At 35.6% G+C, this 25,457-nt stretch overlaps 6 protein-coding genes, 1 non-coding gene and 1 pseudogene across 7 annotated transcripts; 3 read left to right on the top strand and 5 right to left on the bottom strand.

The window, feature by feature from the left end:
• The first annotated feature begins 5,696 nt into the window (after positions 1 to 5,696).
• Positions 5,697 to 7,228, top strand: BNAA10G21590D. The gene is made up of 2 exons (XR_007317024.1): positions 5,697 to 6,452; positions 6,533 to 7,228. It is a non-coding gene; the product is annotated as a putative peptidyl-tRNA hydrolase PTRHD1 (transcript).
• Positions 6,649 to 7,252, bottom strand: LOC106372457. The gene has a single exon (XM_013812672.3). The coding sequence runs from the start codon at positions 7,059 to 7,061 to the stop codon at positions 6,858 to 6,860; it is 204 nt and encodes a 67-aa protein (XP_013668126.1). The 5' UTR covers positions 7,062 to 7,252; the 3' UTR covers positions 6,649 to 6,857.
• A 226-nt stretch (positions 7,253 to 7,478) lies between these two features.
• Positions 7,479 to 10,581, bottom strand: LOC106370670 (uncharacterized protein DDB_G0283697). The gene is made up of 2 exons (XM_013810667.3): positions 9,003 to 10,581; positions 7,479 to 8,887 (listed from the first exon to the last, which is right to left on the bottom strand). Exon 2 carries the CDS (start codon positions 8,854 to 8,856, stop codon positions 7,789 to 7,791), a length of 1,068 nt encoding a protein of 355 aa, XP_013666121.2. The 5' UTR covers positions 8,857 to 8,887; positions 9,003 to 10,581; the 3' UTR covers positions 7,479 to 7,788.
• A 1,054-nt stretch (positions 10,582 to 11,635) lies between these two features.
• Positions 11,636 to 14,776, top strand: LOC106372458 (E3 ubiquitin-protein ligase MBR2). Its single transcript, XM_013812673.3, has 6 exons — positions 11,636 to 11,785; positions 12,617 to 13,697; positions 13,789 to 13,833; positions 13,931 to 14,032; positions 14,136 to 14,294; positions 14,437 to 14,776. Exons 2-6 carry the CDS (start codon positions 12,624 to 12,626, stop codon positions 14,572 to 14,574), a joined length of 1,518 nt encoding a protein of 505 aa, XP_013668127.2. The 5' UTR covers positions 11,636 to 11,785; positions 12,617 to 12,623; the 3' UTR covers positions 14,575 to 14,776.
• Positions 14,777 to 16,592: 1,816 nt separating this feature from the next.
• Positions 16,593 to 17,430, bottom strand: LOC106370671 (flowering-promoting factor 1-like protein 2). The gene has a single exon (XM_013810668.3). It carries the CDS (start codon positions 17,334 to 17,336, stop codon positions 17,007 to 17,009), a length of 330 nt encoding a protein of 109 aa, XP_013666122.1. The 5' UTR covers positions 17,337 to 17,430; the 3' UTR covers positions 16,593 to 17,006.
• A 2,786-nt stretch (positions 17,431 to 20,216) lies between these two features.
• Positions 20,217 to 21,598, top strand: LOC106372461 (putative RNA methyltransferase At5g10620). Its single transcript, XM_013812676.3, has 7 exons — positions 20,217 to 20,350; positions 20,446 to 20,483; positions 20,558 to 20,700; positions 20,785 to 20,851; positions 20,910 to 20,987; positions 21,154 to 21,299; positions 21,374 to 21,598. Exons 1-7 carry the CDS (start codon positions 20,290 to 20,292, stop codon positions 21,411 to 21,413), a joined length of 573 nt encoding a protein of 190 aa, XP_013668130.2. The 5' UTR covers positions 20,217 to 20,289; the 3' UTR covers positions 21,414 to 21,598.
• Positions 21,599 to 21,787: 189 nt separating this feature from the next.
• LOC106372459 (cytochrome P450 81C13-like) lies at positions 21,788 to 23,565 on the bottom strand. Its single transcript, XM_013812675.3, has one exon. The coding sequence runs from the start codon at positions 23,417 to 23,419 to the stop codon at positions 21,920 to 21,922; it is 1,500 nt and encodes a 499-aa protein (XP_013668129.2). The 5' UTR covers positions 23,420 to 23,565; the 3' UTR covers positions 21,788 to 21,919.
• Positions 23,566 to 23,881: 316 nt separating this feature from the next.
• The window catches only part of LOC125579067, a 2,516-nt pseudogene continuing 940 nt past the window's right edge, over positions 23,882 to 25,457 (bottom strand).

The following is a 25,457-nucleotide window of genomic DNA, read 5'->3' on the forward strand; positions in this document are numbered from 1 at the left end:
AACTTAGTAATAGGAATCAATTTACTTAACTAATAGAATATAGAGACGTACTTGGAAGTAGCGAGGTATTCATCATAAGGGAATGAGTTTTAACACTGATTCATTTCTGTTGATAGCTCGAATACTGCATAGGAGATAAATGTAAATTATTAGATAGATAACCCCTAAAGAAACTTTCAATGAGATTCTGAGTTTAAATTTTACTTACTTTCATGTGAACGAAGGCGGTTGAAGATTTCTTTGTAGACTATGTTCTTCATTTTTTGTTTGTGTGAGTCTTCGTCTTTGATGATTTTTAGTCATGCTTTGCTTGTTACACGTGAGAGGGCCACGTAGAGTTGACCATGTGCGAAGACCGGTCTAGGTAGATATATGATAACCTCTTTTAAGCTTTGCGCCTGGCTTTTGTTGATAGTTATTGCATAACACAATCTGATAGGGAATTGTCGTTGACGTAAAGTGAACGGTAGCTTTGTTTCACCATGCAAGAGGACAATTCTTGGGATCAAAACTTCTTTTCCAATGTGTGAGCCAGATATTATATTTGCCTTAAGCACTCTTTCGCCTATATGGATTAGGATCATACGGGTACCATTATATAATCCTTTTTTCTGATTTATGTTTCACAGAAGCATAATCGGGACCCCAACTTTGAGAGTGAGTTTATGAGAAGGCAATCCTTGAAACTCCATGGAATTGAGATACTCAATCGCGTATAAAGTATCATTTTGATTAGATTGAGTTTCCGAAACCTCAAAGCTATCGTAACTGTAGTAGTCTCTTGACTCCCCCTCGGTTTTGGAGATTGTATATGCATTGATTTCATCGACTATATCATTTCGGAGTGTAAGTATAGCTTTATCAGTGTAGGAACTCTGGGAGGCCTTTATTTTGTTGACATCACCAAACGCAGCATCAAGAACTTGTTTTAATGACTCATCCTTAGTCTCTTGGACCAATGAATTGTCGACGATTATCATTTGGTCATGGTAGGCATCATCCTCATCTTCTTGTCCTGATTCTGGACGACCTTCTCCGACTTTGAGAAGCCACTCAGAGAACTTTGTAAAATATCTATAGACGGTTAATAAATAATGTATTCATAATATGTGAGTTTAAAAAAAAATTAATACAGTAATAGATAGTGCAGAAAATTATTTAAAAAAGTTTATCATATATTAAAAATTAATATTTAGCTAATTATTAAATATTTCATAAAAATAAAAATAATTTATTTTAATGGTTTTTGAATTGATGATATATGTATATACTATTTGAAAATTATTAGGCCTGCGAGTGCAAGCAAAACACCTATCATTCATACAAAGAAGAAGAAATTCATACGATATTATAGTTGTCTTACCTACAAAACTTCTAATAGTATAGTTAGTTAACTTTTTAATAATATATGAGAACTCCAGCTTCTATTATATGTAGTAAATAAAAAAATAACTAAAATACAGTTCTTTTTATAAAATCAATACACATGTATAAATTACTTTTATTATAATTTTTGGAATCATTAATTAAAAAAAATACTAAATTACAGTTCTTTCTATAAAATCAATACTTATGTATACATCACTTTTATGATAAATTTCATAATATGTGAGTTTTTATAAAATTTAATACAGTAATAAATAGTGCAGAAAAATATTTTTAAAAGTTTATCATATATTTAAAATTAATATTTATTTAATTATTAATTATGTTTATAAAAAAAGATTATTGTAATGGTTTTTAAATTGACAATATATCTATATACTATCTTATGTTATGTGCAGGGAAAACACTTATCATTCATACAAATAAGAAGAAGTTCATATGATATCACAGTTGTCTGACCTACAAAACTTCTAATAGTAGAGTTAGTTAACTTTTTTTAATATGAGTTTTAGTTTGTTTACTATATAGATAGATTTTTAAGTTTTTTTTACCACGTTCTTATTAAAAAAAAAGAATTATCTTATTTTTATCAAACCATATACGTGTTTTTTCCTTATCAATACTAACTCTTATAAAAAATGAAATAGTCATATATGAGATTCCAGGTTCTATTATATTTAGTTAATAAAAAGATACTAAAATATTGTTCTTTTTATAGTATACAAATAAGTCCACTACAAATAATTTATGGTTTTTTAATAACTGATTACTAACCTTACTAAGTTTTAAAGGATTTTTTGAGACCAGTTGCATCCCATCTATAATTCAATTCTCAATATTATAGTCTATATGTAATTATACTACAATATGATTGAATTCTATTTTATTAGTTTAGTAAAACTGTATCTGAGTTTTTAATTTAAAAATATTTGCATCATTAATATGGTTTTAGTAGAACCATCTAATAATACTTCCCAAATTCTCCAAACTCTTTATTGTTTTAACATTTTAGAAAACATTAATTTGTCTAAAACAAATCTATCAAGCTGATCAACGTTATGAATTTTATTTGAAAGCTAGGTTTGATAAGTCCAAAATGAGAAGATAATGGCAGTTTTGTGGTTAGATTTATGTGGCATGATTTGAGTCACATAATTGATAAGTTTGGAGTTTTGATTACCCGGAGGATCTAAGTTTAGTTTAAAAGTTTTCTGGCAAATTAAAATGATAATATTATAAGTTAATGTTCTGGCTTAATTTAACTTCATCTACATGTAACTAAATTATAACCACAGTTTACCTGAGCGAGAAGAAGATGTTATTTTGTGGAATGATCTGAGTTACATAATTGATAAATTTTGTGTTTTGAGTACCGGAAGGATCAAAGTTTAGTTTGAAAGTTTCCTTTATTTATAAATAAATCCTTTATTTATTGCCTTTATTTATTGCCGTCTTTTTAAATTTGTAAATATATTTCTAAACTTATGTACGATTTTATATTTGTGATTTTAAATTTTAAAATAAATGTTAATGGGTGTCAAGTTGCATTTGCACATATAACCATTAATAGACTGAAAATATATTCATACATAAGAGTAATTATTTTAAGCATAGACGTGTACAACAACGATTTCGAAATCCTTTTTAAAAAATATAAGTCTTTCAAATTGTTTCACATTGCTTTTAAGATTTAATTAGGTTAATATTATTAAAAATAATTTGATTTTTTTCTTATTTTTGCAAGTATATATTTATAAAATTGTGTATACTTTTATATATCTTGGTTCGGTATAAATTTAAGTGATAAAAACTTTAGGTTCTAGTTATTCAAGAATTACGTAATATATTCTATTCTATAAGTTTATATACGGTTTTGTAGTTAAAGATTTACAATATAATCATATCACATCACATATTTCTCCAACATAGTTATTTGATGTTAACATAAACAAATAATTTTGACAGAAAGAAAAAAGATGATATCAAATTATCAGACTACATTAGAATATCTGTATTGTATAAATGCAGTCAATTTACAATATGCATAGGTTCGTAGATATGTCACAGTCAATATTACATAAATATCATGTGGCAGAGTTATTATATATTATTATAGATACTACGGAAGTAAATGTTTGTCATATCCAGCCCACTGCAAATGAAAGAAAAACGTGAAGCCTAGATGTGACTGAAGCCCATCTGATATGTAAAAACGAAATGAGCTGATTGGTCGATTATTTTTGATGATGTGGACAGCCTAATTGCTCACTATATCTTCCTTTTAGTATAGGATAGATTATAGCTCATTAGACTTAATCCATCTTTTTGTGTGTTTTCAAATGGACTAATCCACCTAAGAACTAAGATTAACATGGGTGCATGTTTTGAAAAGTTTTAAGCTGATATATAAAATATACTATATTATTTGAATATGATTAATACTTGTGAATTGGTTATTGGAAGGGGCATACAAAGATTTTTGAGTTGAACGACTGGGTTAGTTACTGTCAATAGTATTATAGTTAGATTTTAAAATAATATCCGAGTAAACTTAACATGATTACCAAATGGCATCCGAGAATCTTAGAGTAGCATACAGTATATGTTTTAAGTTTTCCAAAAATAATGTATAAGATATCATCATACGATGAGTCGCTGATAAATCATAAACCAAGCTATATGATAGGTTTTGAATATCAACTAGACCTTAAATTCTGTTTTAGAAGAGATTCATATTTACATTTGTATTACTATTATAACTCCAATTCCAAGTCCATTACTATTATTTCATTCTGTTGGTTGCATTATTAAAGCAGATTAAAATAAAATTCTATAATTTATTATAAGTAGGGCCATGTCAGAGTTCTTTACATTTCTTTTTCTGACAACGAACTTTTCAGTGTCTTAATCATAAGTTCCAATAATCAATCACTCAGAAAGATAGATCTAAAGTAAATCTGTTATGCACTGTGTTTATTTTCTTTTGGTGTGGATAGTGACAATGAATTTCCCCCAATTCCATCATAAACTGTATCAATAGCTTTCTACATTAAATTTCAATATTATATGCTTTAGGAACATAATCTCTTAAATTGTGATTACAAAGACTAAATCCCTTAACCCGTGATAGGACTACTAATGGGGCCGGAACAACAGAGAAAAAAATGATGAATGAATAGACTCTAAAGTTATTGTATGGATGGTTTTGTGAAAGATAATCCAAAGTGGGTAACACGACTCCGGAATATCTTACCATCACCGTAATTTCATATGTCATGAATCATACTTTAATTTTTATATTTACAATTAAATTACCTCAACTAGGACCTTCAAATTAAGAAATATCTTCATGGTGGACCAACAATACAAATTTATATATACAACTCGGTTAGATTATGTCTCACATAATTGAACTGGACCTATTGTAGATAAGCTTGGTTTGATTTTTTAACCTTTTTTACAGCCACTTTTGACTTTCAAGTTTGAAATGCGTAAATTCATGAAGAATATGAATCCAACATATAGTTTACTAGGTAAAATAAAAGCTCTATTAATATATTTCTGAAAATCTCCAACAACAGGAATATGTTATAGCGGACTAGTGGTTTCACTTTTTGATGATGATTTGGAGAAAGCTTCAGATTTCAGGTGGAAAAGAAATATTTGCTCAATTTTATTGTGGCATGTTTACTGCAATCTCTGCGTATGCTGCAATGAAGAAAATTAGATTAAAGTGTTTTGAAACCCGATCCAAATATTTAACCGAATAATTTATCGGGTTAGTGGATTATTGGGTCAACCGCTGGCAAACCACAGATTAATAAACTAAATAATTTGTTACATAATAATATATTACTATTGAAAATATAAGAAATGTTTTAAAAACCATTCAGAAAATATTTATCTTTAGTTTATTTTTATTTTTATTTTTATTTCATATAAAATATTAAAAAGTCGACTATTTAACAATTTTGTAACAAGTTATAAGTTATGATATATAATAAAAATATATCAAGGCTTAAAATCTATAAGTATTTAAATGTCTAGTGTGAATAATAAAACTAAACTTTAAATTTAAAATAAACCAAAAATAAAATATAAAATTGTAATAATTTATTGATAAGAAAAAAAAAACTAATGCCGAATCACATCAATTAGTTTTGTTAATAGATTCATAATCCACGTGATCATATGATCTTTTTATTTTCTCTAAAAAATAAAAAAATAAACTTATTAATTAGAATACAAAACATATTCTAATAATTAACTGAAAAAATTAAGAAAAAATAATTAAAAGTTATGTATTGGTTCAGCTAGTAGTCGTGTTCCGGATTTTAACGATTTTTTTGTGGATTTTACCGAATTTTTAAATGATGGAATTTTACTAAAATTTAAACTAGATTACATTGATCCGGATTTACCGGTTCGATCCCGGATCTGAGTCGGGTTTCAAAACACTCTAAAAGACACTAAAACAAAGCGTAAAAACAACAGTTAAACAGATCGTAATGAATTAGCAAACTAAATTTGAGTTTAATTGCAATGATCAGGTTAACGATGGTAGGGGGTCAACGTTAGTTTGAAGCCGAACATTTGGTCAATAAAAGATTTAAGAATCGCGTAAAAATGGGCTCGAAATTGGTGTCACAAGAAGCCCATTAGTAAAGTGTTATCCAAGAAAGAGTAAAGCCCATGCGCGTCCTCCTTTCATATGGCGAGCGCCGTCGTCTCGGCTGCGTTTCGAATCCCGTTCCCCACCAGCCGACTCTTCAATCCTGCGCCGTGGATTAGCTCGCATCGTTCAACGATCCGGTTTGGCCATCCCCGTCGGATCACAACAGATTCGTCCATGAGCCAACAGAGCGGCGAAATGGGTGCCGTCGTCGATGCCTCCAGTAACGACGAGAACTCGTCAGAGAAACCTGACGATGTCGTGGTACAGTACGTGGTGCTTCGTCGTGATCTGATCGATTCGTGGCCACTCGGGAGCGTGGTGACGCAGGGATGCCACGCGTCTGTGGCGGCGATTTGATTGTGAACCGCAGCACATTGATTCTATGCACAAGGTACTTCACGAAAACGCTAATCGTCGATAAAACGCGATCGTTGATGATTAAACGCGTTTTTTGTTATGTTATGGTTAAAGGTGACTTTGGAGGTTAAAGGGGAAACTCAGATGATGAATTTGTTATAGCAACAAAGCCTTATCCCAAATCTCAAGTCTCTACTTTCTTCAAGAAGCTCAAGCTTTGCAAGTGATCATTCTCGTTTTTTTCATTTCTATAAGCTGATTTATTCATCATGATTCACACAAATGGATACAAATCACAAAGAGAAATTTTAATTTACAAACGTTTAAAAAGACAACAACACGTAACTACGTAAGGTAAGTCAGCAATTTGGATATATTATTACATAGAAAGTTACAAAAGAGAGAGAGAGAGAGATCTCGGTGAGAGTTTTTATTTAATTCAGGAATGGGCGATGAGGCGTTTACCGCAGGTGGAGCAAATAAGGCGACGTTTGGATTTGTTATAGAGAGGGACGAAGCAGAATCTCCACTGGCTTTCTACGTCTACCGTTTGAACCATCCCGCCGCAGTAGGGGCAGGCTCCAGGAGCTGCGTACCTGCCGATCACCCTCTCGTCCTGATCGCACACGAACACCAAACACATGTTTCCTCTTCTTCCTCTTGCTCTTTCTTATTTTTGTCAAAGTAAATCAAATGGAATATCTTTTTGCTTTAGAAAGGTTGATTGTTGATGTATTTATAGAGGATGACTTCCATGGAAATAGATTTTTGTTTCCGCGTGAGAAAAGTGAATTTAGGATATCCAGAAAATTATAGCTTAATCTAGAAGCATTTTTTTTTCTGGATAGGCAGACGTTAATGTCGGTCCCTCTTTGGACCCATCTTCTTTTATTTAAGTTTCACTGCTTTAGGTGCTATGTTTAGTTTCGTTATTGTACTTCTGCTACTTAGTTTCTATGTTCTTCTGTAAAAAAATTGAAAAACCTTGGTATAATAATCTTAACATTTTACAAAAAAAAAAAAAAAAAAAAAAAAAAAAAAAAAAATTTATTTGACCTTTCTTCCCCAGGTGGTCAGCGTGAAACTTTTTAAAGAAAAAACACATTTCTTGAAAATGGGCTTTAATGTTCAGAGCCCAAGGCCCATCAAAGGCAGTGGGTATCCTCTTGTCATCTCAGAAACCATATGATTCATTCAAAAGCATTGATATGTTGACAGGCAAAACCAAATGATGCATTTGTTCAACATTTGATACTAAGCCAAAAACAAGAAATAAAAGTAACAAGAACAACAATGAAAGCACTGACATAGGAAAGCTAACAAGCAAGACACGGTTGAAGTCTGTGTCTGTGATATAAACGATATATATATCACTTAGAAGCAGCAGTTTCATAGTCGATAACGGTTTGAAAGGCTCCAGCGAGAGCCAAGACCTTGTTCTTCCTCGAGCTCTCTTGCATCTTACTTGCTATTACATCGTTGTATGCTGTTGGAGACCCTTTCTTCCCTTTCGCCACTTCCTTCTTTGTCTCTGTTGTTCCTTCTTTCACTTTGCTGCCTTCGTTCTCCTCTTCTTTAGCTTCTGCTTCTATCTCAGCTTCTTTCATATCTGGAGTAACACCTATCTCGCTATTCTCCTCAACATCAACTCTCTTTTCAACAACTTCCTTGTCTTCACTGTTGTTTTCTTGGATGTTCTCTGGTTCTTTCTGCTCTTCCTTTTGTTCCTCGTTGATCAGCTCTCCTTTCTCTTCTTCTGTGGATTCATTGGGTTGTGCAACCTGATCTTTATCTTCTCCTATGTGGTCAGAAACTTGTACATCAATCTCAACCTTGACAATCTCTTCTACATCCTCATGAGCAGGCGCAGGAGGAGAACATTCCGGGGTAATCTCTTTCCCCGAAGATTTCTTTGGAACATTCTCAGAACCTTCCTTCTTACTCTTGGAAGAAATGGTACCGCTCAGACCGCTCTTCTTTACACCCGGAGGTCCTCTTGAAGCCACAGGAGGAGATTTCACCGTAGTGCTTCCTCTAAGACCGCCTCTGCTGCTTCCATGGAAAGATGTAGAACGCAAACCAGTGACAGGCTTCTCCCTTGGAACCGCGGGTCTGTCTCGTGGGCGTGCGTGAGGAGAGGTATTGAGAGGCTTATGAGTTGATGAAGACGAAAGAGGACGATCAAAGGATCGTCTGCGAAGAAGCTTCTGATTGTCTTCAACAGCTTTGTTCTTCCTCAAGAACTTGACAGGGTCAGGTCTGGAGCTGACAGTTGGTTTCAGATAATTGGGCAACGGCTTCTCAACTGTTTTCTGACCAGATCCATCTGCGTTCGATGATGGAACCGGCTTTGGCTTTGGACCAAGAGATCTTGATCTGGTGAGGTTTTGGTTGTTCGGTTTGTTTCTCGCTGTACTAGACGTCGTTGCCATCATCATCCACAAATCAAATAAAGCTCTTTGAAGCTACCTAACAACGCAATATATCAAAACACTATAGGTGGCAGAAAGCCTTAAGACTATCATCAATCCAGACATGAATTATTATTATTATTATGGGAAAAGAAAGAAGAAAAAATATATACCTTGAGATTTTGGAACAAAAGAGAAGAGGCGTGCACGTCAAGGAAAGTAATCTCCAGAGGTTTGTGGTGGAAAACTAGGGTTTATTTATTTTTGGAACTCTGTGTTTTGTAAACGGAGCTTGAATCTCGCAACTCTTAGGTGGTGGTGATGGTGGTGGAAACCATGAATCCTCCCATTTATCTAATTGTCTCCTTAACAAAATAACACCCAACTTTAATTAAAGGTTATATAAGTTATAACGGTTTCAAGCTTGGAAAAACCGTAGACATTTGTTTGAGCTAGCATATCTTTTTTTTTTTTGCTAGCTGTGAGCTAGCATATCTTTTCCACGTAATAATACTTAATTAGATATTCATGCATATCTAAATTTATTTATTATCTTTTGTTTCCTTGTGAATAATAGATTATTTCCCTTTGTTTTACATGTTAAAATGGGAAATATATATATTTTATATATGACAATAAGTATATTTACTTTGATTTTACTTTTTAATGATAAAACAATATATTGGGTACTTTATCAATTTCTTAGTTATATTATTATTAAGAGAAAACGCCTGAAAATCTATAAAAATGTGACAATTGGTAATTAAACTTAATATAATATCTAAATTTAAAAGTTTTTTTTTATGAAATAGAGATTGGAATTGTTATCAGGTGTCAAAAATGTTCTAAGTGTATGTTTGAAATTTTGTATTGTTAACTAGTACTAATCAGATTGTTTTATGTGACAAAATACTGAAATGAAAAATAATTTCAAAAGTAGTAAATTAATATTTTCATATACTTTTAATTCTTACCAGAAGCTAACTGTATAGTCTGTATATATTCTCACTTAGTGAGGCACTTTTAATACAAAGATTCATAAATTAAATAGATTATAGATATACATGAGTACATGACACAAAACGTATAAGTATATTAAAGTTAACAAGCAGCAAAAATTCAATTGATTTCAATAAACACAATTTTTTTTTGCTTGTGCTCAATTCTTCTCTCATGTGTTTCTAAAACCTTACTTTTCTTTGAAGTTTGAGTGGATAACTTAAGGCTACGTGTAATATAGTCTTGTAAGTTACGTGACCATTAAATTCGGGTATGGAGGTCGTGAGTATTATCTTATAAAATATGCATGAAAGAATGGAGTATAATATTCAGGGTTGAAAACTTGTTCATTCCGATCGGTTAGATTCTGTTTGAAAATAACCTAACCGATGACGCATGTTTGGTTAGAATGAGATCGGTTAGGTTTTTTTTTTGGTCTAAAATCGGTTAGGTTTGGTCCTAAATGTACATGTCACCCACTCATATACAATGTTGGGTAGCATGTCATACAACACAAACGAATGTAGAAAGATTCCCACTCGATCTGACCAAAATTTGTAGCGAACCGCGTCAATAAGAATGTGGAATACTTAAAATTTAGAAGCCGATTGAAACGGGTTTAAAGTACGTGTGATTAAAAAAAAACCATGTAAACATATACTATTTATATATGTATATATCAATGTAAAGTGAACAAAATATGTCATGCCATATTTATACATATGTTACAAATATATTCAAATGAAAAAGGAAAATGTCATGCCAGCTTGATTTTCGAAACAGCAGAAAAGTGCCCCGAAAACCTGAGGCTGCATGTACTTATTATCACCTTTCATATGTTTATGTCGCTTATCTGCTGGGGCTATGATGATTGACACGATATACAGAAATAACATGGCGTTTTCAGCAGGGCCGGGCCTGACAATTTCGGGCCCAGAAGCAAAAAAAAAAATTTTGGCCCATAATCTTAATAAAACATAAAAATATTAAAAAGTGTTCCCATGTTATTCGAACCCATAACCTCTCACTGTTATATATCTAGCTTTTACCACCAGAACTAGAGAGAAACTTCATTTATTTTTGGCCCCTAAAATAAATATTCTCTTGTTGGCCCCAAAGCTAATGCTTGATGGGCTTGGTATCAGGCACGGCCCTGGTTTTCAGTACCGCAACGGACATCAATCAAAACCACGGTTATTACCATAAATAGACTTCTAAAACAATAAATACAATGAGTTTTACTTGAAGGTTAGTTGGAAACGTGCATTTGCACATGTATAAATGCTCTGATGATAACTATCTGAAAGAAAAATTCATATAGTCAAGAGATCTTTTTTATAAGTTAAATAATACTTCTCTCATTGCAACAAATCCCCAAGAAAATATTTTCTTGAAGCTAAACAAGAATATATGTTTATTTTAGTTAATCCATGTTGACCAAACAAAATTCTTTATTAGTTAATCTCTTGATTTACGCCAAAAAGCGACGATACGTTTGTTAATACACCTTTTCTCGACATTATCAAATTCCAGTAACGAAATAATCTAATCTGTTTTCACTTTTTTTTCTTTAACAAATAATGTAAATAATTAATTTCATCGACGGTATATATTTACAAATTCCATTAATTTCACCACCAAACAAAAAACAATAAAAGAAATTTTAATTCCAAGATCATTCCGTCCACCGTACGTAACGCTGCTTAACGACAAACGGTGTCGTTTTCGTTCTTCCTAATACTCCTCTCCCGTCTACTGAGGGGGACGTTAGTTTGCATCTCATCCGTCCATCTTTAAACAAACCCGAAACCAACGGCCCAGATCTCTCTGACTAAGCCATTTAATTTTTCTTCCATTCTCCGAGCTTCGATAAATATATAGAGTTCGTCGTCTCTCTCTAAGCTCTCCACGTTTTTTACGGACGGCGGAGAATCATCGCTCGGAGAAGGAAAAAAAGGTAACGCCGGAAGTTTATTCCCCCCCCCCTCTCTCTCTTCGCGTATCAGCTCGATAAGACGATCGCTTGAACATAGTATTATACGTTTGTTTCAGATTCTCTCTTCGTACTCGTATGTTACTGTTTCTGTGTACAAGTTTTATTTTTTCTGCGTCGTTGAATGATTAAGTATACGTATCTCCCATGGGGGAAGGGTTCGATTCGTGTTATTGTTTTGTATATTAGCAGCTCTGATCGGAAGAGCAGAGTTTCTTTAATTGTATTATCTGCTTTTGGATTGTGAAGTGGTGATTGGTGAATCTGTAATCCTCGGGGTAAAAAGGGTCATCGTGTTTTATTGGAAAGTCCGTGTCTTTCGAATCAAAAGGCAGTCTCTTTATTTTTCTCAATGGTTGGGACCATTAGTAATCTCCTTAACAGAATCAGCTTTGTGGTGTGATGTTTATGATTCATCAAGTTGTTAACACCAGGTGTTTTTCTCTGGATGATCCTCCCGTAAGCTTTGTTTGTTTGTTTTGTGGTCCTTTGCTTTAGCTTACAAAGTACTTGCTTTAGGTTTGGTGGAAGTTCATCTTTAAAGCTTTTGGATGACTTGTTGAAGCTGTGTTTATGTTATTTTATATAGAATGTTTGTTTGGTGTTTTCTTGGTTGGGACCATTATTAATCTCCTCTCTTTTTTTTTCTCTCTCTTTCCACGATTAAAGAATCAGCTTACAAAGAATTGCTTTAGGTTTGGTGGAAGATCATCCTTAAATGTTTGTTTGGTGTAACTGAATATTCTATTTTGAGCTCAAGCAGGATATCTCAAAATGTATTGTTTTGTCTGGCAGGGAAAGGATGGATGGATGTGCCGGTAAGCGATCAGTTGACCGAATGGTTCTGCCTCGAAAAGCAAGCGGTCCTGTACTGCGTGAGAATATGAAGAAGAAAGATGAGAAGAGTGTCTCTTTCTGCAGCCGAATCGCCTGTAGTGCAAAGGTTACTTCCACCAAGGGAACCAACAGGATTGGCTCTACGGCTGACAATGCAAAAGTTGGCCGGCCTGGAAAGGAAATTGTTGGGAGTTCATCTCGAGCTCCCGGTGGATTCGGATACTTAAGAAAGCCAGCCGTAGGTACTACTGGCAGGAGACAGCCTTCTTCTAATGTGGACACAGGTTCTTCAGAGACGAGCAGTAGTCTTGATCATCCAGCTGCGGTTAAGCCCATCCTTCCTCGCCTAAAGACTAAGAGAGGCGCAATCAGTGTTCAGTCTCAAAACACCGTCTCCGGAGAAGTCGTTGGAAGCTCAAGTAGAGGAACCATCAGAAGTAGTCATCAGAAACCTGGCTTGCGCACTCGAGATGCTCTAATGCCTCCCTCTGTTTCTTCTTCTTCTGGTAGCGACCACACTCTAAGAGGTGGTCTGAGCAGGAACGGGTTGAGAAACTTGAGGTGCAACTCTGTCTCTGATGTTCTTCCAACTAAATCAAGCTCTGGAACAAAAGTCAGCGTGACTAAAAAGAAAAACTCTGATGGAGAGAGCAGCTCCTCTAGCCAAGGCATTAAGAGTAGAGTGTCGGTGATGAAGGGAAGGAATCAAAGCTCTACACATGGAAACGGCATCACAGTTTCTGATAACAGAAGGAATCGTATGGTACCAACCATCAGGGATAACAGTGTTGTTTCAAGTAGTGGTAGGAGATCAGGGCGACTTGGAGCTGTTGCATCCCCTGCTACTTCTCGGCAAACGCCTCAACCTGCAGCACCAATCGATCCCAATCCTTCTCTTTCTGTTACTCCATCAAATAGTCACAGTAGTACCGACTGGTTAAGTAGCATGATGCCTGGTAGCCCCTCAGAAGCTCACCCTTCAAGCTCTCTGGTGAACCGTGATGGTTTAAGTGGCTACAACATGAATGGAATTGCAGAGGTAGTTTCCGTGACCCTTGTTGTATGATTTCATTAGAAGCTTTGACATGTTCTTGGGTGTCGTGATAACACTAATTTTGAAAATGTGTCAGGCATTGTTGGTCCTGGACAGAATTGATCAAGAGCTTAGATACGAGGTAATTAGCAGCTTGGTCTTTTGGTATGAACATGTTTTGTCTGAGTATTAGAGTGTTTCTGACGTTTCTACTATCTCTTCTGCTTCTTTTCCTACAGCAACTGGCTTCTTTAGAGACGAATCTATTCGCCAGTGGTATGATTAGATTCTACGATCAGCATAGCGATATGAGGCTTGACATTGATAACATGTCATATGAGGTCAGTCTTGCATCTTTTTCATACATCTTATTATACACCATTTCTTAGCTTAACAATCAAAAAGTCTACTAACGCTAAAATCATACGAACACAATTTTTTCAGGAACTACTAGCTTTGGGGGATGAAATAGGTACAGTGAGCACAGCTCTAAGCGAAGAAGCACTGTCTAGAAGCCTCAAGAAAAGCATTTATCAAGAGACAGATGAAACTGGTCCCATTTCTCTGGATAAGGATGATGATATCAAGTGCAGTATTTGCCAGGTCTGTCTTTTTTTCTCTACTTTCTTCGCCCAAAAATATAAATTAATCCACTGGTTTGTCTAGTATCAGAGTAGGAAAATGTAGTATAAAAAGTTTTAGTGAAACAAAGAGGAGGTTAATGTTATCTATATATGGAATGCAGGAAGAGTATGTTGATGGAGATGAAGTAGGGACTATGCCATGTGAACATATGTACCATGAGAACTGTGTACAACAATGGCTACGGATGAAGAATTGGTGCCCTATCTGCAAAACCTCTGCTGAAGAAGAAAAGTCGTAGTGATGGGATGATTCCAAGATGATGCAGATACATTGTTTCTTCTTCTTCTTCTTCTTCACCAAGTGTTTGTCTCTACATCATCTTTCTCTCTCCTCTTTTGTACATACAACTTTTTTTTTCCTTTCTTTTGATCCAATTGGGTTCAAAAGGGCATATAAGATCAGTTCTACACTTCTATCAAAGCAAGACATTTTGTGGTTCATACCAACTCCACTATTTAAAAAAAAAAAATCGGATAAATATTAGCAACCAATATTAATTTCTTCTAGTGAACAGGCAAAATATTAACAATGGACAATTTTTTTCAGTTTTGGATAATCCGAGTAACTTTGTCCATAACCACTGTTCTTCTTGATGATCTAAGGAACACTATCCAGAGCTCTACTTTCTGAAAATGTTTCCACGCAAACTGGATGCTGAAGATTCACCTGCAGATTATTACAACATATCATCGTCATATAAAAAACAGTTTTGTAATGTTTCACAGAAAAGTTTAAGAGAGATTTCAAACCTCCAGCACTGCATTCTGTTTAGTAGTTAGACAACGAGGAGCCTTCTTTGTTGGCTCCCCTGTTTTGGGGATCAAGCATTGCCACAAGTTTCACAACTGTAGCTGTTTCCTTTGCATGGTGCACATGTATCCAACTATAGATATGATTTTTTTTTCAAATTGGAAAGGATCAGAAAACTTGAGACGGACGTAATAGGAGATTGAGCAAGCGAGGAGGGAAGTCTTTATTTTTCTACCTGAGAACCGAGCAAGATCGGTGTTGCACCTTCCAAGACGAGCACCATCAGTTCCAAGATGTACAACTTCTTCGCTGATATGTTTTTCCATATTGATCCTAAAGTACTCGTCTTATATTCATTGGTACCATTGACTGTGTTTGTGTTTCTTGGGGTACACTTATTCGGGTTTTTTTCGTTCTCTAGCTACCACAAGCAGCTAAGAAGTTCAAGATCACTATCCCTCACCAATTAACTAGATTGATTAGATGATGATGTGCCACACTTTTGATCGAAATCAGACATGATTTTTTTCTCCTCATTAAGTCAGACTTATAACTGCATGATATTTTTCTTAATATGCGACGTAATTTATTTATTTTCATTAACAGGGTTTTGTAAAATTTTCTACTGGGGCTGGGCAAAAAAAAAACCGAATCCGGTCCGAAAAAGTAGTATCGACCCCGAACTGAAATGGGTTTAAAATTTTGGTATCTAGAGAACCGGAACCGAATCCGATCGAACCGAAGTATTTCGGGTACCCAAATATATCTGAAATAGATTTATATACCTAAATATATTAAACATTTTTAAATTTAATATGTAAAAAATATCCAAAATATATAAGATATTTCGAACTTTCAAAAGTAAATGTATAAAATAACTAAACAATACTCAAAGACCACAAATACTTGAAACATCTATTGTTTTTTCATCAAAATATTCATACCAAACCAATTTATATGTTAAATTTAGGTATTTTAACATACATTACTCAAATTTATATGTAATATATTATTTTTATTTTTAGATTTTACAACAATTTTTTTTTTAATTCCTAAACTTTTAATTCTTTTATCCTTCGATGACTTTTATACAACAATTTTATCATAAATATTTTTTAGTTAGTAAATTTAATTTTTTTATTCTTGTTCTTTTAAGATTTATATTGCATTATCTTCGATGTCATATATATATATATATATATATATATATATATATATATATATATATATATATATATATATATATATATATATTTCTTTCATTACTATATAATTTATAACATCATTAAAAGAAATACTAAAATAATATTCACGGATTCTATATTTCAAATTATTATTTATATATATATATATTTACATTTAATCTAACAGCCAAAGATTGTAAAACTAAAATCTCTAGGGCCATAATCTTGGTATCAAAACACACTTCAATTGCATACAAAACGAAAATGAACTTTTCTACAAGAGCTACGAGAATCGAATATATATATATATATATATATAATATAACACAACTTACATCGATTGCACCACAATTTCGAAGCTACAAAACAAACTAATCAACGACGGCTACAAGTAATGTGCCACCTTTTGACAACACTACTCTTAAACGTCCACACAAAGCCTCGCCTAGATGAAGACAGAACCATATATATGCATATGCAACAAACTTGGACCAATAAGTAAAACCATTCACAACAATTAAGCACATACATTAACATATAAACACAAACTAAGTGATGATATTCCAATACCCATCGCTTTGTTTCTCGAAGCTCACACATCTTCTCTTTTGACCCGTACGTAATTTGACATGATTACTTCAGATTCCATATGAGTTTATATATGTCTGGAACTTCTCGGTTGGAACGAAACAAACGCAAACTAAACCGATTGGTCGAGAATTAAAATACGTAGATTTCAGTGGAAATCACGGACGTGGAAGGTGTTAGGGTTCTTGATGACGATGTCGTACATGTAAACGGAGTTGAACTTGGAGAAGTCTCTTGGTAAGGAGATGAGATCGATGGAGGAACGTTTGTGGTATTGGATGAGATCAGAGTCTCCACTGAAGTATCTCTCCCAGCCGAGACTCATTAGGATCTGTTCTAGTGACGAGTAAGAGGAGACTACTTCACCGGTCGGCAAGTAAACCAAGACATTCCTCCGGCCGTGCGTCACTCCACCGGACTGGTTTGGGTTTTCTACTAGACGTATTACTCCGTTTTTGAACACCCAAACGCCTGACATGGTCTCACAAAAAGAGTTCTAGCTAGTTTTTGTTATGTGTAGAGAGAGAGAGAGAGAGTAGAGCGATTGCGTTGGTGTTTAACTATGAGATAGATAGTGTGCAGGGGCTCTATATTTATAGTCATACATGCAGGAGGAGCAATTAATTTGTTTTTAAAAACTAAAAGATTCTAAATTTTCCATTTAGACATTTTTTTTTGTTGATACATTCCTTTGGTTAGAATTTAATTTTAACGCCTATTTTTCAAGCCTGGAAATGGTGCATTTTACATCATGCGTTCTAGCCTAAAATTTTAAAAATGTTAATCTGAATATTTTTATTTTCCTAGGAATTTAAATTACTTTTTATTTAAAATTTGTACAATGTTTAAAATGTAATTATGTGAATTTACAAGACAGGAAAATCAGTTGATGGAAAGAAATATATTAGATAAATCAACTGTTAAAGAGAAGATCAAATAATTGGAAGATCAAAAAGAATAAGATGATTAATCAAAAAGCACAATCACTATTTTAGACAAGACACATCCTTGTTAAAATATTAGAGAAACCATTTATAAAGTAACACTTTTTTATTTGGTTTATATTCTCGATAGTGACCTAAATTTTTTAAAAACACAATGGAGGATTGGGGAGAACCTTGAAAGGCGACACACTTGAATGTATAGTTAAAAGTAGAGGGTAGGGTAAAATAAAGTCTGTCTCTGTCGTATGGAGAATCTAGATCTTGTGGGACACACTTATACCATTACCTCAATTCTTCTCCTTCTATAACTTTAAATCAAATGTTTAATATTCGATAAAAAGAAGTTCTTATATTTACTTTCCTAATCTATGCCTTTACTCTGTTACCAATTTTTTTGTTGTCTCATTAGAATGAATACTAGAAGATACGTCAGCTGGTGATGACTGATCAGGTGATAGTTTAAGCGGTTTTTCTCACGCAAATGATTGATGTGGATCCGACATCTCAGTGTATGCATACCAAACCTATCTTTAACGTTACATTTTAACAGTTTTTGATTCACTTAGTCTGCTTTTTAAGTAACAAATCAGCATACGAAAGACATGGAAAAGAGCCCTAATGGTGGGGCTAGTTCGTTTCTGAATAGCATATATGTGACTATATATGTGAGAATCACGTTTTAATTGTCCGTGAGACTATTCTCCACTGTCCTGATAATTACTTTCGATATCATAATAATACTATTTATCCGAGGCATGTCGACGCAGTATCTTTTCACCAAATATATATAATTCTAGCAGCCAATTTCTGAACTTAGTGCATGCACGAATGCTTACTATTTATCCGAGGCATGTCGACGCAGCATTTTTTCACCAAATATATATAATTCTAGCAGCCAATTTCCGATTTCCTTAGTGCATGCACGAGTGCTTCATATGTCACTGACCGAATCATGCATTTAATTTTTTTAAGACAATGTTTTCATAAATTAAAGAAAATTCGTATTCTTATGCATAAGTAGTAAAACGGAATATGTACTCTTGCTAACGTCTCGTTCAAGGAACGAGTGTTTTATTTCTATATATATAAGAATGTGATTAATTATAACACATTTAACGGACAACAAGTTCGAACAAACTTGTGTACATTCGTTTTGGCATTTACATACGGATGCAAACCATATAGATTAATTTGGCCAGTAATTATCAGCTAATTTAGGGTTTTAGAAATCCTTAGTCATACGATCGCTCTTCAAGCATGGGGTAATCATTTCACGGATACTGATTTTTATCAATTCTTATCTGTATTGATGTAAAACGGTAATCATTATAACTTTTAGTGTTCTTTCAACTTTACAGATGCATGCAACCTAACGACAAAAATAAAGATGCATGCAAGATTTCTAGCCATGTTTTTAAATTTATATGTGATTTTTTTTTGGAAAAAGTTTATATGTGATTTGTCCCCATCAAAAAAATAATTATATTCGCTACTGTGTGCACGAGAAAATAAACTCACAAAGACAATGGCAAATCATATGGAGATACTATCGTGTTCGTGTTCAATTTTTCATAGCTTTAATCCTAGATATGAATAGATCCGACGTTTGATTTATTAGACGTACGTACATAGAAGTTATTTCCGATAACATTTTGTTCAACTTGTAAATATTCGGACACTTCGAATTGCAGCTTTATATCTTAATCAAATACTAATATATTAATTCTCCAAAAGCTAAAGATAAAGATGCATGAGCGGGCAAATGAGTGTTGAGATGCCAAGAGTTGTTTAATACGGAATTAGAACTAATTACAGACGTGGAGATTGGGGAATATATACGAAAGAACGCGCATATTTATTTCTATGTGATATATAAAGTATTAAAATGTGTTGTATGGAAACAAGAATACTACTAAACTATAAATAATTAATCTGGTGGGTAGGGATGCGTTATTGGGAATAATATATGCTAACAGTTAGAAAATCCTAACGTTGTCTTTTCATGCCCACTTCAGGCATGCATGTGTAGTATAATGTACTGAGATATTTGGGAGATTTGACCTTTTAATTTTTTTTTTTTGCTAAAATATTTTTTATTTCCAAACATTTTGTTACTTTTGTGATTTTAGTTAGGATTCTTTACGGTTTATTTTATCAGATCAAAAGTTATACATATCTTCTTATTTAATTAATTACTTGAAAGATTTTTCATCCTTTTTGATATCAATATTTGTTTCACTGATCCAATAACTAGTCTAAATTTGATACAAATAACTTATTTATGACTTAACTAATAACTTGAAAGTTTCTTATAAATGGGCCTGAAGTAACGTGAAGTTCATGAATTAAATAATTCGTACTACGATGGGCCCATATATGATGGGCTTAAGACTCTCGGCATCATTCAGAGGCTTTGATCTCGTGTGGGACAGACAAAAGTCCTCGAGTGTTATAATCGTCCGTCGTTAAAACGCGAAGAACTCAAAAATGGCGATCTCTTTCATGGCTACTTGTCACCTGAAGCAGCCTCACACACCTGAGGATAAAGGTTTATATACATTTCTCAAAATTAGTTTCGATTTTTCTTTTTGTTGGTTTCGAACGTATTGGTTGAAGATTGTGTGATGATGGTTTCATCATCAGGAAGAACTGTGCTAAGTAGATACACGGGTCAAGCAGTGGTAAGCTTCCGTCGACTTGATTAGGGATTGGAAGTTTAAGTTTCGATGGAGTTTGATAAGTTTTGGTTTCACAGAGAGCTGTGCCTATACGTGTGATAACAGTTGGGAAAAAGAGAGCAGAAGGTGTTCGACTCTTGGTCGATGAGTATAAGACCAAGCTTAAACCGTATTGCTCTTTTGAAGATTCTTTGGTTCGCTCTAATCCTCGAAATGCTCAGTACGTTGATTCAGTTTTTTTGGAGATGAAACTCAGTAGCTTAGATGGCTTTGGTTTGAAGTTAATAGTGTTTTTTACTCGCAGGGATGTTAGAGCTCAAGTTGAGGATGAGGAAGTGGGTATTATGAAGCTTATTGGGCCTGATGATTGGGTATGATTGAATTCTCTTTAGATTGTGGTGTTAGTTTAGTCTGATTGTGAGATTTTAGGTTGTGGTGCTTGACGAGAGAGGCCGTGACGTTGATTCAGAACAGATGGCTGAGTTACTAGGAGATGCAGGCAATAGTGTAAGCTTTGGCCTTTCCCTTTGTTCTTAGTCTTCTTGGAAAGTTATCAAATTTATTGAAGTTAATCTGATTCATCTTGAGGAAACCTGTCTTTACAAATGGAAAAGGCTTAAGAGGACTTGTTAAGCAGGAGAGTGTTTGATTCTGTGGAGATCTCTGTTTTCAGGGAGCTTCGAGGATATCGTTTTGTATAGGTGGAGCTTATGGACATGGAAGAGAAGTGAGGAAGAGAGCTAATGTGACCATTAGATTGTCCTCCATGGTCTTGAATCATCAGATAGCTCTTGTTGTACTTATGGAACAGCTTTACAGGTGAAAACATTGTTACTTCTGTCTCTGCGTTCCAATTATACTTTGAGATGATGTGATTGGTTTTCTGTTTTCAGGGCATGGACTATTCTCAAGGGGCAAAATTACCATCACTGAGGGTGGGGGTGCATGAATCTACTTTTTGGGTTCTTCTTTTTTTGCATTCTCCTGTCTAGAGAAACTACGTTGTTAAATATAGCTTCTCCGCTGATAGTTGTATCAGAGATTGTTTATTGAACGTCAAATTTTACTTGCTTCTGATCCAGTTCATATTATAGTCATCATTGAGTGGGACGTCTGTTCTTGTTTGTTGTATCACTGTTTTTTTGGTTATATAAGGATTGAATGAATGAAGAAGTAACAGTGGCTATTCAACAAATGATCCTTCTCCATAGATATCCATCTAAAGGAAGGAGAGACGAGACACCCTTCCTTGGTTAAGATCATCTTTCCTTCCTCTTGCAGATCTTATGCTAAGAAAGAACGAAAAATGAAGAAACTGATTCCACTATTAAGGTAACCATTTGTGATTTTATAATCATTATTCATTCTCTTTATTGTCGATGTGTATATAGAAAAAGCAATCGTCTAAAGCAACTCTAATGCATATAACACAGATGACACTAGAGCTGAGACAAGATAGGAACCATATCAGGCCATGGCTTAGGCAATGCGACAAGCGGCTCAGCCTTAGACATTGCCACACCAAACACAGGTCTCATGTCTATATCTCCTTCATCTACCTTCTCCCAGTCAAAACACTGAACCAATGCTCCGACAGCAAGCGCCACTGTCCTCATTCCAAATCCAGCTCCAGGACATGCTCTCCTCCCTACTCCAAACGGCAAGAACCTAAAACCATCTCTATCGCCAAGAAACCCTTCAAACCTCTCAGGCTTGAAAACATCCCCGTCTTCCCAAAGCTCACCGTTTCTATGAACATCCCAGGCATTTACAAACAACATGGTGTTTTTCGGAATCTCGTAGTTGCCTAAGTTGAATCTCTTTGATGAGCAATGAGGAAGCAAGAGTGGAGCTACAGGGTATATCCTGAGCGTCTCGTAGATGACACACCGAAGATAAGGTAAGGTCGAGAGATCCGAGTCTTGAATAATCCCTTTATGCTTAACATTAGATCTGATTTCTTCTCTGAGCTTCTCAAGCTTATCAGGATGGTTCAGCAAAACCGACATTGCCCATTCCATTACCGCAGGTGAAGTATCAGTTCCCCCGTTGAACATAAGCACAACGATTCCTTTGATGACATCATCTGAATAAAACTCTGGTTCTGTTTCTTGAAGGCGCAAGAACTTCTCCACTACCGAACCGGTGGAATCAAACTTCTTCATTCGAACATCATCAATGAGTCGTTGGAGATACTCATCTCTCATCCTCTGCATCTCCATCACTCTCTTCTCAATACCTTTGAACCCAATCCACCTCAACACTGGGAAAAAATCGCAGACGTTCATCGACATGCTGGAGAAGAACCTCGACTTGAAATCATCAAAGAACCTCTTCTCTGATTCCGGACCGATCTCTTCAACGCCACGACTCCCAGAGACTAACCTGAGCATGACCTGAGCGGTGAGAAGAGTGAAATGATACTTGAGATCCACTTTCCGAGAGTCAACGGATGATCTGAAGAGTCTGGAACAGAGATTCAAGACTTCTTCGTTACGGATAAAAGAGTTCTTCTGGAGACTTGTGGAGGAGAAGACCTCGAGGGTGGAGAGACGGCGGAGAGTTCTCCAGAGATCTCCATAAGGAGCGAGTCCAAAGTTCTTGTAGCCGTAGCTGAAGTGATCAGAGGTGATGGTCCTGGGGCGGTTCGCGAGGGTTTGGTCGTGGTTGGTGAAACACTCTTCGATGGATTCTGGAGAAGAGAGGACCAAAACGGGACGGCATCCGAATTTGAGGAAGAGAACAGGGCCGTGGATTGAAGAGAGGAGATGTAAAGCTTGTGGTAAAGGAAACTTCTTGATAAGGTGAAGATGGCCGATGATGGGAAGAGACGTAGGGCTTGGTGGTAACTTGGAGTTTTGACTCCACAGGAATCTGGCGATGAAGAAGAAGAAGATAGTAGCTGTGAGAGAGAAGATACTGAACCAGAGATTTTCCATTTTTTTTGGTCAAGGTAGAAGATTGTTTTTTCATTCTTTTTTATAGAACAATTGACAATGATTGTTTTTTGGTTGGTGGGATTATTTTTTGTTTGTTGGGATGTACATTATTTTGTGTAGGTGGAGCTTGTGGACATGGAAGAGAAGTGAGGAAGCGAGCTAATTTGACCATTAGTCTCTCCTCCATGGTCCTCAATCATCAGATAGTTCTTGCTGTAATTTTTGAATAGCTTTTACAGGTGACAATCATCTCTCTCTGCGTTCCAACTATACTTTCATATTCTGTAATTGGTTTCTATTTTCAGGGCATTGACTATTCTCAAGGTGCAAAATTACCACCCGTGCAGGGTGCACAAATCAATTTTGCTTACTTCTGATTCAGTCCATATGAAGGTCATCACTCAGTGAGACTTCTGTTTTGTTTGTTAGCACTTTTTTAGTGCTAAGAAAGAACGAAAAAGTGAAGAAAATGATTCCATTACTAAGGTAACATATGATCATACATTCTATTTATTGTCGATATATATATATAAAATGTCATCGTCTAAATCAACTTTATTGTTTCCCAACACAGATGACACTAGAGCTGAGACAAGATGGGAACCATATCAGGCCATGGCTTAGGCAATGCAACAAGAGGCTCAGCCTTAGCCATTGCCACACTAAACGCAGGCCTCATGTCTATATCTCCTTCACCTACCTTCTCCCACTCAAAACACTGAACCAATGCTCCCACAGCAAGCGCCACTGTCCTCATTCCAAATCCAGCTGCAGGACACACTCTCCTCCCAACTCCAAACGGCAAGAACCTGTAACCATCTCTATCCCCAAGAAACCCATCAAATCTCTCAGGCTTGAAAACTTCCGCGTCTTCCCAAAGCTCACCGTCCCTATGAACAGCCCAAACATTCACGAACAGCGTCGTGTTCTCCGGAATCTCGTAGCTGCCTAAGTTGAATCTCTTTGATGAGCAGTGAGGAAGCAAGAGTGGACCTGAAGGGTATAGCCTCAGCGTCTCATTGATGACACACCGAAGATAAGGTAAGCTGGAAAGATCCGATTCTTGTATGATCCCTTTAACGTTAGATCTGAGTTCTTCTCTTAGCTTCTCAAGCTTATCGGGATTGTTCAGTAAAGCCGACATTGCCCATTCCATTGCCATCGGTGAAGTATCAGTTCCGGCGTTGAACATTAGCGCTACGAAACCTTTGATGACATCATCTGAGTAGAACTCTGGTTCTGTCTCTTGAAGGCGCAAGAACTTCTCCACTACCGAACCTGTGGAATCATGTTTCTTCATCCGAACATCGTCAACGAGTCGTTGGAGATACTCATCTCTCATCCTCTGCATCTCCACCACTCTCTTCTCGATACCTTTGTACCCAATCCACCTCAACACGGGGAAGTAATCGCAGACGTTTATCGACATGCTCGAGTAAAACCTCGTCTTGAAATCATCCAAGAACCTCTGCTCTGCTTCCGGACTTCTCTCTTCGACGCCGGGGCTCCCGGAGACTAACCTGAGCATGACGTGGTGGGTGTGAAGCGATTGAAATGATACTTGAGGTCCACGCTACGAGAGTCAAGAGATGATCTGAAGATGCTGGAACAGAGATAAGAGACTTCTTCGTTACGGATGAAGGCGTTCTTCTGGAGGCTTGAGGAGGAGAATGCCTCGAGGGTGGAGATACGCCTGAGAGTTCTCCAGATATCTCCATAAGGAGCGAATCCGAAGTTTGTGTAGCCGTAGCTGAAATGATCGGAGGTGATTGTCCTGGGGCGGTTAGCTAGTGTTTGGTCGTGTTTGGTGAAGCATTCTTCGATGGATTCTGGGGAAGAGAGGACGAGAACGGGACGGCATCCGAATTTGAGGAAGAGAACAGGGCCGTGGACTGAAGAGAGGAGATGCAGAGCTTGTGGTAATGGAATCTTCTTTATGTGGTGAAGATGGCCGATGATGGGAAGAGACCTAGGGCCTGGTGGTAGTTTAGAGTTTTGACTCCAAAGGAATCTGGTGATGAAGAGAAGATTTAAGTAG

This window comes from Brassica napus, chromosome A10, assembly GCF_020379485.1.
Source record: "Brassica napus cultivar Da-Ae chromosome A10, Da-Ae, whole genome shotgun sequence".
NCBI classification, from domain to species: Eukaryota; Viridiplantae; Streptophyta; class Magnoliopsida; order Brassicales; family Brassicaceae; genus Brassica; species Brassica napus.